General features: G+C 48.4%; 1 protein-coding gene across 1 annotated transcript in view; it reads right to left on the minus strand.

Annotated features, from left to right (window-relative positions):
- Window positions 1-15685, minus strand: part of LOC115465678 (SCO-spondin-like) — a 537587-nt gene that overhangs the window by 53013 nt on the left and 468889 nt on the right. Inside the window, exons 100-101 of the mRNA XM_030196374.1 lie at window positions 13176-13337; window positions 1738-1854 (exon numbers count right to left, since the gene is read on the minus strand). Coding sequence (XP_030052234.1) covers window positions 1738-1854; window positions 13176-13337 — 279 coding nt within the window. The remainder of the gene's footprint in view (window positions 1-1737; window positions 1855-13175; window positions 13338-15685) is intronic.

A 15685-nucleotide genomic window follows, 5' to 3' on the forward strand; every position in this document is an offset into this window, starting at 1 on the left:
TGGCTGTCTTGGTACATGTGGGAAAATGTGGGAGAGAGTTTCTGGAAGCCAAATTTAGGCTCTTAGGTAGAAAGCTCAAATCCAGAACCTCTAGGGTAGCTTTTTCTGAAGTGCTACCCGTTCCACATGCAGGGCCCAAAAGACAGGCAGAGCTCCGGGGTCTCAATGTGTGAATGCGGTGATGGTGCAGGGAGGAAGGTTTTAGATTTGTAAGGAACTAGGCAACATTCTGGGGAAGGGGAAGCTTATTCTGGAAGGATGGGCTCCACCTTAACCAGGGTGGGATCAAGTTGCTGGCATCAGCATTTAAAAAGGAGATAGAGCAGCTTTTAAACTAGAAACTGGGGGAAGGCTGACAGTCATTCAAAAGTGCATGGTTCGGAACAATGTATCTTTCAAAGGTATCACCAAAACAGGGAAGATAGGGTATCCCCATAGCAAGGTTGCAAAAGAGACCATAGTAGAAATTGGGGCTCATTTTCAAAGCACTTAGCCTTACAAAGTTCCATAGTAACCTATGGAACTTTGTAAGGCTAAGTGCTTTGAAAATACACCGTGTCCTTAAATAAAAATCAGACAAAAGATTGCAAATTAACACTGTCAACTAATGAGCAAGATGCAAAAAGGAACAATAAACATAGTTTGAAATGTCTATACACGACTGCCAAAAGCCTAAGAAATAAGATGGAAGAGTTAGAATTTATTGCACTAAATGAAAAAAATAGATATAATAGGCATCTCTGAGACCTGAAGGAGGATAACCAGTGGGACACTGTCATACCAGGGTACAAATTATATCGTAGTGATAGGGTGGATTGAATTGGTGGAGTGATAGCATTGTATGTTAAGGAGGGCCATGAACCACATAGACTGAAAATTCTTCAGGAAACAAAACACATCTTGGAATCCCTATGGATAGAAATTCCATGTGTAAAGGGGAAAAGGATAGCGATTGGAGTGTACTATCACCCACCTGGCCAGGATGAACACCCAGATGTAAAAATGTTATCAGAAATTAGGGAGGGTAACAAACTGGGCAACACAATAATAATGGGTAATTTCAATTATCACGATATCGACTGGCTAAATGTAACATCAGGAGGGCATGTTAGGGAGGTAAAATTCCTTGACGAAATCAGGACTGTTTTATGGAGCAGCTGGTACTGAAACAGGTGAAAGGAGTAGTGAAGGTAGCAGGGCTCTTCCACAGAAGACGAGGAGACGAGAGTTCTAGATATCAAAGTCTTTATTCTTCAAAAACCCTTAATTCTTCAACAACCCGAAACAGTACAGTGTTTCGGCAAAGTGCCTGCATCAGGGGTCTGTATATGAAATCACTGGTAAAATCTAAGGGTCAGGATAACAGTCTTTAAAAAGACGCGATTACCCGGAAAAAATGTAGCGCAATGTGCAGCTGTGGTACAGAAGCCAACAAGAGAAGGAAGAGCAGTGCTGGGAACAGACCCTCTAGGTGGCTGTGGGGTTAAATCCAGGCGGGTATTAGGCGTTTCGTGGCAATGAGTTACTGCACATGACCTGTTTCTACCCTCTCCTTTCCTGTGTGTCTCTCAGAAATGAGTGGCCATGATTCTGTACATGTATTGCAACTGTTTGATTTCTGCATGTCTCTCAGAGCACGGAGGAGTGACAGTGGTACCGTACATAACCTATCCTACGCTCTCACTGCAGGTGCTCACTTCCTGTAAGTCTCTCAGAGCACGGGGGGCACTGCATTACCTGTCTTGCATTCTCCCTGCAGACATTCCACATGTTCCCATAGGTCAGTGCAGGCACGGGGGCACTGGTTAGCGCATAACATCCTGTAAGCCTTCCCTCGATCCTCACACTCCTCACCTGAAGGGAAGAAGCAAAGTTTAATCAGTTCTGGTGTTCAACCTCCATCTCTCTGCACGAACACACAAACCTGACAGACACATATACATACTGGGGGGAGTACTATAAGTGGCGTTGAAAAATTGGCAGCAGAAAAAACTGACGCTAAGCACTATTTTATAAAGGGTGCTGTGGGATGAGTGCAACGTATAGAATAGCACCGCGAGCCGATTCCTGCATCCAGAGTTGTGGGCCGGTATTTACACCTGCTGAAACCAGGTGTAAATGCTGGTGCTGAACTCACAGTAGCAAAAGAAAAAAGAAAAAGAGGATCCAAAAATACAGACAAACACTACCAAGAAACAGAAGCAAAAAAAGGTCCTTCAGGAGTGGAATAATCAAGAGTCCTTTATTCATAAGACTCTCACAGGCCGTGTTTTGGTGACAGGGGTGAAAAAGAAATCAATTCTCTCAAACAAAACGAAACTATAAACGAAACAGCTTTGGATGCTACCAAAACGAATTGAAGTGAAATTAAATGAAAACTGAGTTCGTGAGTTCAGGACCACATGGATGGACAGACTGCATAAGCCATATGGTCTTTATCTGCCTACATTTTTCTCTGTTTTTATATAAAAGGACTCCAAAGATTTTTAAGGAAGAAAGGTACATCCTCCACAGAATTCTGGAATGCAATGGAACCCGCCTAATGCCTAGTCAATGCCTAGTGAAACTGCCAAAAAAAAAAGAGTTTTTGGCAGTTAAGCATCGACTACTGAAGATGTGTCAGTTTGAGATGCGGGTTTCATTTCATTTCAATTCGTTTTGGTAGCATCCAAAGCTATTTCATTTATAGTTTTGTTTAAGAGAGTTGATCTCCATTTGACCCCTGATGCAGGTGCATGAGTGCTGAAACACAGCCTGTGAGGATCTTTTGAATAAAGGCCTCTCTTGATTATTTCACTCCTGAAGGCCCTTTTTATTGCTTCTGTTTCTTTGTGGTCCTGAACTCATGGAATTTGGGGGCATAAATGGGGCTTATAACACAGCACACAACTTTTTAGCACACCGCTGACCTCCCCAGGCCATGCCCCCTTTTCAGATGCATGTTATGGGATTTAGGTGCCCAGTGTTATAGAATAGTGAGCAGGCAGAGATCTGCATGCAAAGCCAAATTAGTACCAATTAACTTCAAAAATTGATTGTTAGGGTCAACTGATTGACTAATTTGTTTGGACGCATACCTTGGATCCGCACCAAACTTTCAGCATTCAAATTTTGGCACCATTAAGGGTATAGGGGTGGGGGGGGGGGGGGGGGGGGGGGGAGGAAGGGGGGTATTGGCGATCATACAGATCCTTTCACCTGGGATGGAAAGAAGATTAATTAATATGGGGAAAACGTAGGGGGCAGCATGGCTGGAGAAATTTGGTCAAAGGAAATGGATGGGAACAAAGGGGTGGTATTGCGGTTTTGCATGAATAGGCAGTTAAAAAAGTTTGTATGTTGTGACAAAGTTCTGAGGCAGATAAAAGAATTGATGTATATTTCATGGTTTGATGGTTATATGAAAAATGCAATAAAAATTTAAAGTAAAAAAAAAAATTTGGCACCATATATAGGATCTGGGGGTAAATGTGCCGACTTTAGGTGCATCTGGGGGAACCGTTCTTTGGCAGGAGGAAAAAACACGCTTTTGGCAGGATCAGAAAATAACATTCTAGAGTCTATTGCCTACATTCATAATTGAACAAAAAGGTAAATTTAGTGAAAATAAAGTTGTAATTTTTTTTTTACCATCCAAGTTGACAGATCCCTTAAAATTTATCCATGACCTCCTTCCCCAGGTTAAGAACCCCTGCTCAAAAGACACTTACTGGTCGATATTCAAGATGTATTAACCAGCAAAAAACGGCTGCTGAGCAGTTAAATCACTTATTCAGGGTATCTGATCATTTTCACCAGCACTCAACCGGTTATCAATGCTGAAAATTAGCAGTTAGCACCTAAATAATGTAAGCCACATTGAGCCTGCAAAGAGGTGGGAAAATGTGGGATACAAATGCAATAAATAAAAAAATAAATACATGAAAGCCAGCTATTTTGGAGGCGTTCTGGGGGCACAGTTCGCACTTAGCCAGTTATGTGCTGATATTCAGCACTTCAGCGGCCAGGGTAACCACGTAACTGGGACTGATTAAAACACAGTCCTATCTTTATGCGGCAACTCATGGTCGGTTAAGTTCTGAATATTGACTTAGGGCCCTGTTTACTAAGCTGTGCTGTAGGCGCGCTAACTCTTTAGCATGCAGTAATGCTAGAGACACCCGTAGGAATATATGGATGCCTCTAGCATTTGCACGCACTAAAAAAGTTAGCGCGCCTACAGCACAGCTTAGTAAACAGCGCCCTTAACCAGCTATGTGTTACCTAGTGCCACATAAACTGGATATTCAATGCCAAAGCCCAGATATGGCCCCAGCATTAAATATTCAGGAATAACACCAGCAGTGGTCAGAAAAATGCTCACTGACACAGGCTGAGTCAGGGGCAGAGTGACCATTCGGGCAACCGCGCAGTACCCAAGGACCCAGAGGCCGTAGGGGGCCCAGAGTGTCTGCCCGGATGCCCACCGCACACTACAGCCCTCCCCGGTCCTACCTTTAAAGGCGCGCCGCTGAGTATCTAGTAGCCTGTGCAGGGGGGGGAACATGTTCTTTCCTGCCCATTGTGCTGCCGCTAGTTCCTCTGCCTGGCACTGCCGTACTTTAAAAATGGTAGCTGAGACTCCCTGCAAAAGTCTCGCAAGACTGTCGAGACCCGCGAGACTACCACGGGAAGTCGGCCACCATTTTGAAAATGGTGGTACTGGCAGGCAGGGAAATAGCAGCACAGCAGCGGGCAGGAAAGAACATGCTCCCTCCCCCCCTGCAGAGACCACTAGGCCACCTGGGCCCTTCAGGTAGGACCGGGGCAGCAGGGGCGTCGTCTGCGGCGGTAGTGGGGCAGCAGCATGGTGGTAGGAGGTGTGTCGGGCAGCGGCCAGGAGGGGGGCCCAGACCACTCTGTCCATCCCTGGGCTCAGTATTTACTCCTCAGTTTACATCCATAACAGTGAAGACTTGTTAGTAGTTCACCTTCCTGTTCTATGTTCACAGGGCTGATCTAAAAAGAACATTTGTTTCCAATATGGAGTGGAGGAGTGTCCTAGTGGTTAGAGTGGTGGACTTTGGTCCTGGGGAACTGGGTTCGATTCCCACTGCAGGCACAGGCAGCTCCTTGTGACTCTGGGCAAGTCACTTAACCCTCCATTGCCCCAGGTACAAATAAGTACCTGTATATACAGTGGGGGAAATAAGTATTTGATCCCTTGCTGATTTTGTAAGTTTGCCCACTGACAAAGACATGAGCAGCCCATAATTGAAGGGTAGGTTATTGGTAACAGTGAGAGATAGCACATCACAAATTAAATCCGGAAAATCACATTGTGGAAAGTATATGAATTTATTTGCATTCTGCAGAGGGAAATAAGTATTTGATCCCTCTGGCAAACAAGACCTAATACTTGGTGGCAAAACCCTTGTTGGCAAGCACAGCGGTCAGACGTCTTCTGTAGTTGATGATGAGGTTTGCACACATGTCAGGAGGAATTTTGGTCCACTCCTCTTTGCAGATCATCTCTAAATCATTAAGAGTTCTGGGCTGTCGCTTGGCAACTCGCAGCTTCAGCTCCCTCCATAAGTTTTCAATGGGATTAAGGTCTGGTGACTGGCTAGGCCACTCCATGACCCTAATGTGCTTCTTCCTGAGCCACTCCTTTGTTGCCTTGGCTGTATGTTTTGGGTCATTGTTGTGCTGGAAGACCCAGCCACGACCCATTTTTAAGGCCCTGGCGGAGGGAAGGAGGTTGTCACTCAGAATTTGTCACGACTATGGCCGTGACTACCCTCATACTTACCCTGTTTCAGGGAGTCAGTGGCTGTGCTGGCTTCTGCTTGTCTCTGTCTCTGTCTCTGTCTTAGTTTCTCTCTGGCTCTGTGTGCTGATTGCCCTACTGAACCTCACCTGTGTGGGCTATGCCTCTTCCAAGATGGCTGCCGCCTCTTCGTCTCTGCCAGTATCCAAGATGGCTCCCGCTGTTACTTTCTATGGGATGCCTGCTCTGAGTGTCAAGCCTCTGTTTGGTTGCAAGGTGATTGCTGCACCTGTGGCTCTGGTGTTGATGGGCTTTATTAGTCACCTGAAGACTACAGTCCTGGCCTTTGCATTGCCATTCCCTCCGCAGTGCCTTAGGTCCCGAGGTTAGTGTGCTGTTAGCACCGTTTTGCTTTCCTTGTTATTTGTTCTATGGGTCTCCTACCCTTTTGTGGGTTTTCAGCCCTTCTGTATGTATTTGTTCTATGGGTCTCCTACCCTTCTGTGGGTTTTCAGCCCTTCTGTATTTATTTGTTCTGTGGGTCTCCTACCCTTCTGTGGGTTTTCAGCCCTTCTGTGTTTATCGCTTGTGGGTTTCCAGCCCTTCTGTGTTTATAGCTCTGTAGGGTTTCAGCCCTTCTGTGTTTATAGCTCTGTAGGGTTTTAGCCCTTCTGTGTTTATCGCTTGTGGGTTTCCAGCCCTTCTGTGTGTATAGCTCTGTAGGGTTTCAGCCCTTCTGTGTTTTTTGCTCTATGGGTTTCCTACCCTTCTGTGTCTAGCTCTGCTAGCTCTCTGTGTTTGTTCCTAGTGTTAGATTAGCCAGCTTAGCTCCGTCTGGTTTGTAGCCTGTGCCTAGCTCTGCTAGTTCTCTGTGTTTGTTTCCTGTGTATGACTTGTTAGCTTGGGCACAGCTTTGTGGTTAGCTGGTGTATAGCTTTGCTAAGTCTCCTGAGTTTGTTCTGTGTATGTTTCCAGTGCATGACTTGTTAGCTTGGGCACAGCTTGTTGTTAGCTGGTTTATAGCGGTTCTAGTCTCCTGAGTTTTGCTCTGTGTATGTACCTGTGTATGACTGGTTGCCTGGGTATAGCGTTCCTATTAGCCTGGGTACAGTCTACTAGTCATTGTGTTGATTCCTGCTGACTGCCAGAACCCGGACAGTTCCGGCTTGTCTGCCTTGCCTTCGCCTAGGTGCCAGGGGGCACCCCTGGACCTTCCTTCCTGTTGCTCCTGTAAGTCCTACCGGCTGCCAGAACCTGAGGGCTCAACCCGAGGGGGAGGCAGTCAAGTGTAGGTGAAGCCTAGGTCCAGGGTGTTCCAGTTCCGTTCCAGTGTGTTCCAGTCCAGCGGGTTTCACTCCTGTATGTTCCTGTCCAGTGGGGCCACTCCAGTGTGTCCAGTCCAGCGGGCCCCACTCCAGTGCGCACCTGTCTGGTGCGTTCCAGTTCCGAGTGTTCCGGTGTAGAAATCCAGTCCGGAGTTCCGGTCCAGTTTTGTCTCCTCTCTACCTGGAGGGTGATTTTGCCTTAAAGGACTCACAAACCCCGCGCTCCCGGGGAAGAAGCCTGAAGGTATGCAAAGGACCTCGAGAGCGCGTCCCGCATGGGCGGGCTCGCGACAGAATGCAAAGGCCATGAGTTCGGCAAGATCAGCCGTCCAGGTTGGCTACCTGTCCACAGCTTCGTTCCCTGTGGACAATCCAGGGTCCAGCACCAGTGCAGTTCCTGATTATGGTGTGGATTTCTACAACCCAATTTTTTCTCTGAACCCTGTTTTGACCCTCCATGATTACCGGGAAATACTTTTGTCTGATCCTGCCCTGAAGGATACTCCTGAAGCAGCAGCTGAAAGAAAGCGTCTCTGGTGGCGTCTGGTCCGCCATAGCCCAGTTTCTGACATGAATCCTGCTATCTCGCTCTGGGATTACCGCCTCAGACTTCTGGAGGAGCCAGCTCTGCGGGATACTCCGGAGGCTGAGGCCGAAAGAAGACGCCAGGGAATTCCTCCGCTCAGGCCCCCTCAGCAGAGCAGCCTGCGGTACCATAGCGGGTTAGTTCCTATTCAGGATTACAGTCCACCAGCGCTGAGTCCAGTCCGAGGAGGGTTTCAAGCAGAGCCTTCGAATCCTGTTCGAGTGAAGCCGCCAGCTAAGCTTCTGAGTTCAGCCCGAGGGACGGTTCTATGCAGGTCCATGAGGTCCGGCCAAGTGAGACGGCGTACCAAGCCTCTGATTCCAGTCCAAGAAGGGCCGACACCTAGGTCCCTGAATCCAGTCCAGGGGGTGCTTCATACTGAGCCTCCGATTCCCGTTCAGGTAGCGCTCCCAGTCAAGCCGCTGAGTCCAGTCCGAGGGACGCTGCAAATTGAACCTCCGATTCCTGTTCGAGTGGCACAGCTGACCGAGCCTCCTGTCCTCCTTCAAGTGGCAAGCCCTTTGAAACCCCTGAGTCCAGTCCGAGGGATGCTTCTGACGGAGCCTCAGATTCCTATGCAAGTGGCGCTCCAGGTCGAGCCTCCAGTCCTCGTTCAAGTGGCACGCCCTTTGAAGTCTCCGAGTCCAGTCCGAGGGAAGCCTTCGATGGAGTCTCCAAGGCCTATGCAAGTGGCACTCCGGGTCAAGTCTCCAGTTCTTGTCCAAGTGACCCGTCCAGTCCAGCCACTGAGTCCAGTGCGAGGGGGGCTTCTAATCAAGCCTCCGGTGCCAGTCCACAGGGTGGTTCAGGTGGCACCTCCGCTTCCAGTCTGGAGGGTACCTCCAATCAAGCTCCGAAGGCCAGTTCGAGTGGCGCTTCCGCTCGAGCCTCCGATCCCTGTCCAAAGGGTGTGTTCTGTCAAGCCTCAGTTAAAGTCCAGTTCGCGGGGCGCTCCCAGCCAAGCTCCTGAGTCCAGTTTGAGGGGCCCTGCCAGTCAAGCTTCTGATACCAGTCCGGGTCCCGGTCCCGGTTCAGCTCCTGTCCAGAGTTCCCGCTCCAGTCAAGACTCTGATTGTAGTCCGGGTCCCAGTCCCGGTTCAGCTCCTGTTCAGTCCGAAGCAATAGCTGAGAGAAGATGTGTTCAACGGCTTGGGGCCCGGAGAAACCCATTTTCTGCATTTCAGCCTGCTAGCATGCTCTGGGGATCCCAGGGCCGTCCCCTCTTGAACCCTGCTCGGCAGACGCTGCCTGAAGCTAATGTTAGAGAGACGTCCCAGTCCGGCCAGAGGGGGGCGCCCAGCCTTGCAGCTGAATCTGCTCCGAGTTCCAGTTCCAGCCAAGATGCTGCACCTGCTCCAAGTTCCAGTTCCAGCCAAGATGCTGAGCCTGCTCCGAGTTCCAGTTCCAGCCAAGATGCTGCACCTGCTCCAAGTTCCAGTTCCAGCCAAGATGCTGCACCTGCTCCAAGTTCCAGTTCCAGCCAAGATGCTGAGCCTGCTCCGAGTTCCAGTTCCAGCCAAGATGCTGAGCCTGCTCCGAGTTCCAGTTCCAGCCAAGATGCTGCACCTGCTCCAAGTTCCAGTTCCAGCCAAGTTGCTGAGCCTGCTCCGAGTTCCAGTTCCAGCCAAGATGCTGAGCCTGCTCCGAGTTCCAGTTCCAGCCAAGATGCTGCATCTCAGACTCTAAGCCGGCATAGTGGTTGCCCAAAAAGACTTCCTGGTTTCAAGGGCCACTCCTCTTTTCAAGTTCCAGTTGTGCTTGCTACTGCCAGTCCAGTGATTCATGTTGGTGTGTTGAAGCCCATCAGGAGGTTTCACCACACTTACCCTTGGACACCTGAATCCCCTGTGGGGACCGGGAGGGGGGTCTTGAGGGGGAGGTACTGTCACGACTATGGCCGTGACTACCCTCATACTTACCCTGTTTCAGGGAGTCAGTGGCTGTGCTGGCTTCTGCTTGTCTCTGTCTCTGTCTCTGTCTTAGTTTCTCTCTGGCTCTGTGTGCTGATTGCCCTACTGAACCTCACCTGTGTGGGCTATGCCTCTTCCAAGATGGCTGCCGCCTCTTCGTCTCTGCCAGTATCCAAGATGGCTCCCGCTGTTACTTTCTATGGGATGCCTGCTCTGAGTGTCAAGCCTCTGTTTGGTTGCAAGGTGATTGCTGCACCTGTGGCTCTGGTGTTGATGGGCTTTATTAGTCACCTGAAGACTACAGTCCTGGCCTTTGCATTGCCATTCCCTCCGCAGTGCCTTAGGTCCCGAGGTTAGTGTGCTGTTAGCACCGTTTTGCTTTCCTTGTTATTTGTTCTATGGGTCTCCTACCCTTTTGTGGGTTTTCAGCCCTTCTGTATGTATTTGTTCTATGGGTCTCCTACCCTTCTGTGGGTTTTCAGCCCTTCTGTATTTATTTGTTCTGTGGGTCTCCTACCCTTCTGTGGGTTTTCAGCCCTTCTGTGTTTATCGCTTGTGGGTTTCCAGCCCTTCTGTGTTTATAGCTCTGTAGGGTTTCAGCCCTTCTGTGTTTATAGCTCTGTAGGGTTTTAGCCCTTCTGTGTTTATCGCTTGTGGGTTTCCAGCCCTTCTGTGTGTATAGCTCTGTAGGGTTTCAGCCCTTCTGTGTTTTTTGCTCTATGGGTTTCCTACCCTTCTGTGTCTAGCTCTGCTAGCTCTCTGTGTTTGTTCCTAGTGTTAGATTAGCCAGCTTAGCTCCGTCTGGTTTGTAGCCTGTGCCTAGCTCTGCTAGTTCTCTGTGTTTGTTTCCTGTGTATGACTTGTTAACTTGGGCACAGCTTTGTGGTTAGCTGGTGTATAGCTTTGCTAAGTCTCCTGAGTTTGTTCTGTGTATGTTTCCAGTGCATGACTTGTTAGCTTGGGCACAGCTTGTTGTTAGCTGGTTTATAGCGGTTCTAGTCTCCTGAGTTTTGCTCTGTGTATGTACCTGTGTATGACTGGTTGCCTGGGTATAGCGTTCCTATTAGCCTGGGTACAGTCTACTAGTCATTGTGTTGATTCCTGCTGACTGCCAGAACCCGGACAGTTCCGGCTTGTCTGCCTTGCCTTCGCCTAGGTGCCAGGGGGCACCCCTGGACCTTCCTTCCTGTTGTTCCTGTAAGTCCTACCGGCTGCCAGAACCTGAGGGCTCAACCCGAGGGGGAGGCAGTCAAGTGTAGGTGAAGCCTAGGTCCAGGGTGTTCCAGTTCCGTTCCAGTGTGTTCCAGTCCAGCGGGTTTCACTCCTGTATGTTCCTGTCCAGTGGGGCCACTCCAGTGTGTCCAGTCCAGCGGGCCCCACTCCAGTGCGCACCTGTCTGGTGCGTTCCAGTTCCGAGTGTTCCGGTGTAGAAATCCAGTCCGGAGTTCCGGTCCAGTTTTGTCTCCTCTCTACCTGGAGGGTGATTTTGCCTTAAAGGACTCACAAACCCCGCGCTCCCGGGGAAGAAGCCTGAAGGTATGCAAAGGACCTCGAGAGCGCGTCCCGCATGGGCGGGCTCGCGACAGAATTGTACGGTACATGGCCCCATCCATTCTCCCATTGATACGGTGAAGTAGTCCTGTGCCCTTAGCAGAGAAACACCCCCAAAACATAACATTTCCACCTCCATGCTTGACAGTGGGGACAGTGTTCTTTGGGTCATAGGCAGCATTTCTCTTCCTCCAAACACGGCGAGTTGAGTTCATGCCAAAGAGCTCAATTTTTGTCTCATCTGACCACAGCACCTTCTCCCAATCACTCTCGGCATCATCCAGGTGTTCACTGGCAAACTTCAGACGGGCCGTCACATGTGCCTTCCGGAGCAGGGGGACCTTGCGGGCACTGCAGGATTGCAATCCGTTATGTCGTAATGTGTTACCAATGGTTTTCGTGGTGACAGTGGTCCCAGCTGCCTTGAGATCATTGACAAGTTCCCCCCTTGTAGTTGTAGGCTGATTTCTAACCTTCCTCATGATCAAGGATACCCCACAAGGTGAGATTTTGCGTGGAGCCCCAGATCTTTGTCGATTGACAGTCATTTTGTACTTCTTCCATTTTCTTACTATGGCACCAACAGTTGTCTCCTTCTCGCCCAGCGTCTTACTGATGGTTTTGTAGCCCATTCCAGCCTTGTGCAGGTGTATGATCTTGTCCCTGACATCCTTAGACAGCTCCTTGCTCTTGGCCATTTTGTAGAGGTTAGAGTCTGACTGATTCACTGAGTCTGTGGACAGGTGTCTTTCATACAGGTGACCATTGCCGACAGCTGTCTGTCATGCAGGTAACGAGTTGATTTGGAGCATCTACCTGGTCTGTAGGGGCCAGATCTCTTACTGGTTGGTGGGGGATCAAATACTTATTTCCCTCTGCAGAATGCAAATAAATTCATATACTTTCCACAATGTGATTTTCCGGATTTAATTTGTGATGTGCTATCTCTCACTGTTACCAATAACCTACCCTTCAATTATGGGCTGCTCATGTCTTTGTCAGTGGGCAAACTTACAAAATCAGCAAGGGATCAAATACTTATTTCCCCCACTGTAATATGTAAGCCGCATTGAACCTGCCATGAGTGGGAAAGCGTGGGGTACAAATGTAAGAAAGGCCGTGCAGGCTTCTGTTTCTGTGAGTCTGACGTCCTGCACGTACGTGCAGGACGTCAGACTCACAGAAACAGAAGCCTGCGCGGGTTGCTGATGTGCAAGGGCAGGCTTCTACATGGAATGTTGCTGGTGGAATAGCAACATTAACATTCCATGTAGAATCTCCAATAGTAGCAACAGTGGAGGAGTGGCCTAGTGGTAATGGAGGAGTGGAGGAGTGGCCTAGTGGTTAGGGTGGTGGACTTTGGTCCTGGGGAACTGGGTTCAATTCCCACTGCAGGCACAGGCAGCTCCTTGTGACTCTGGGCAAGTCACTTAACCCTCCATTGCCCCAGGTACAAATAAGTACCTAAGCCACATTGAGCCTGCCATGAGTGGGAAAGTGCGTGGTACAAATAAAAAAACAAAAAACAAAAAATGGTTCTATGTGGATCTATTTCTGTAAGTCCTCACATTCCAGTCCTTCCGCACTATAATTCACCATGGAGTAGAGTTGGGTCACCTATCTTAAAATGCATGACAGTAGTTTCTGGCCTAAGAAGAGCCTATGTGGTGACAAAAACAAGCAGAACAGATGAAAATCCCCTGAAGATGGCAGTGTTTGCTTATAAACCACATAAAGTCTTCAGGAGATTTTTGTCAAACCAAAGTGGTAACATTTTTTGTTTACATTACTTAGAGCCCCTGACGCAGCCCTAGTGTGGGCGAAACACGGCCTGTGTTGGGCAGTTTGTGTCTATGTTGTGTCAATCAAAATCTGGTTTGACTTTCATCCAGTCTGCTTGGTTTTGTCACCGCACTGGAGTTTGCAGATCGTTTGCCCTGCTGTTTATTGAGACCCTCTAAGCCATCCTTTGTCTGGCGTCACAGATGTGAGACTCTGGAATCAGGATACTGGTGTCGAGGTTGTAATGGGTTACAGGGTGCATTCAGCATTACCTGGACAAGCAGCAGTATTACAGCTCTCAGACTGGAACCTGGGGCCCTGACAGTTCTTCCCTCCTGCCGGGTGGTGCACGTGACGCCAACGGACGCGGAAGCCTCCACTGCAGGGCTCTCGGCATGGACTCCAAGGACTCCACTCACTCCAGACACAGAGATCTAAGAAGCAAGGCAACAAATTACAATCATTGTTATGTGGCTCTCTGATATGAAAGAGAGACCGGGCCACTCTTCCCATAAAGATCCTAACGAACCTCTGATACACATGAGGATTCTCACAGCCTTATTACATCTTACAAACTTGAGCATTAGCTGTAAATTTGAGAGACTGAGATCATACTTCACTGCCCTGGCGAAGGAGTGAGGTTCATTCCTGTCCTAGTATGTGCAAAACTAACCCCCCATTTTGGAGAAATTGCCCCAAGAAAAACCTTCTGACACAGAACAAATGAACACATACAACAGGATTCATATTGCTCTCCAATTATGAATCTCAGCCCCATAACTTATATCTTTGAGAGTCAATAGTTAAACCCCACAATCGGCATTTCATTTAAATGCTGGCCACGGCGTTGAAAATATCCTGCAATATTCAGTGCTGGTTGTTGTCTAGATAGCAATGTTGGGAGCAATTGGGATCATGTCAATATTCAGTGCTGCTATCTGGATAATTATCTGGACAACTTAGGACAACAATTTTTGGGGTCCTTTTACTAAGCCACATAGTCGCCTACGCGAGCCCAACGTGCATCAGTTTGAAGTTACTGCCTGGCCCGTGTGTTAATTTCATTTTTGCCGTGCGTCTGCTATGCGCACCAGAAAATATATTTTATTTTCTGGCGCACAGGTGATTACCACATGGTTAACGCGAGAGACCTTACCGCTAGGTCACTGGATGGCGGTAAGGTCTCAGACCCAAAATGGAGGCGCACCAATTTTTATTTTGTCGCCTGTCCATTTTTAGCAAAATTTTTTAAAAAGGCCTTTGGATATGCGTGCGTCCACAACACGCGCCTACACTACCGCAGCCCATTTTTCAGTGCACCTTAGTAAAAGGACCCCTTTCTGTCCTGAGTTATCCAGGTAGCAGCACTGAATATCACCACTATCTGGATAATTTCACGCTCTGCCCTCACTCTGCCCATGTACCGCCATGGTACTGTTATCCAGATAGTGCCACTAGAAATCTGTAGATGGCTTCTATTCTTAAGTGTTTATAAAATGTAAATTAGAGGCCTAATATTCAAAAGAATTTAAGAGGCCCTTTTACCAAGGTGCGCTGAAAAATGACCTGCACTGGTGTAGATGCGTGTATTGGACAAACGCAAGTCCATTTTTCAGTGCGACTGCAAAAAGGCCTTTTTTTTTTTTTTTACAAAATCAGACGAGCGGCAAAATAAAAATCAGTGCGTGTCCATTTTGGGCCTGAGACCTTACTGCCACCCATTGACTAAGCGGTAAGGTCTCATGTGTTAACCGGGCAGTAATCGTCAGTGGGTATACACTGCTGATTACCGCCCGGTTAGTGCCATGCTGTAGAAAATAAACATTATTTTCTGCCGCGCATTTTGGATGTGTGTAGAAATTAGAATTACCGCCCGGTGAACGCAGTAGCCGGGGTGGCAGTTATAATTTGACACGTGTTGTACGTGCATAGGCGATTTGCCCTTACATAGAAGGTTGACCCCTAGTGATACTACTACTACTACTTATCATTTCTAAAGCGCTACTAGACGTATGCAGCGCTGTACACTTGAACATGAAGAGACAGTCCCTGTTCGACAGAGCTTACAATCTAATTAGGACAGACAAACAGGACAAACAAGAGATAAGGGAATATTAAAGTGAGGATGATAAAATAAGGGTTCTGAACAAGTGAATAAGGGTTAGGAGTTAAAAGCAGCATCAAAAAGGTGGGCTTTTAGCTTAGATTTGAAGACTGCCAGAGATGGAACTTGACGTACCGGCTCAGGAAGTCTATTCCAGGCATATGGTGCAGCAAGAGAAAAGAACAGAGTATGTAGTTCGCGGTGGAGGAGAAGGGTACAGATAAGAGAGATTTACCCAGTGAACAGAGTTCCCGGGGAGGAATGTAGGAAGAGATGAGAGTGGAGAGGTACTGAGGAGCTGCAGAGTGAATGCACTTATAGGTCAATAAGAGGAGTTTGAACTGTACCATGACACCTAGCTAAAGGTGGTGTTAGCCACTTGCACCTGGAGCCGGCATGGGCAGACATAACTAGGGCTTACCCGAACCTAGCATTCCCCTAGACCACTAGGAACCATAATGTAGGCTGGAGGGGGGGTTAAAGAGGGGGTGGAAAGGGGAAGTTCATGGGGAGGAGTGTCTATGTTCTTTTTGGAGAGGGAGGGGGTTTGGGAGCAGCATCACCAGAGAAGGAAACCAGATATTCAGCCCACTACCTGGCTAGCTAACTGAGTAGAGGGCTGAGGGCTGAATATCACACCTACCTGGTTGTATTCCAGTTGGAGACAAGAGTACCTGT

The sequence above is a fragment of the Microcaecilia unicolor genome, chromosome 1 (genome assembly GCF_901765095.1).
Source record: "Microcaecilia unicolor chromosome 1, aMicUni1.1, whole genome shotgun sequence".
Taxonomy (NCBI): Eukaryota; Metazoa; Chordata; class Amphibia; order Gymnophiona; family Siphonopidae; genus Microcaecilia; species Microcaecilia unicolor.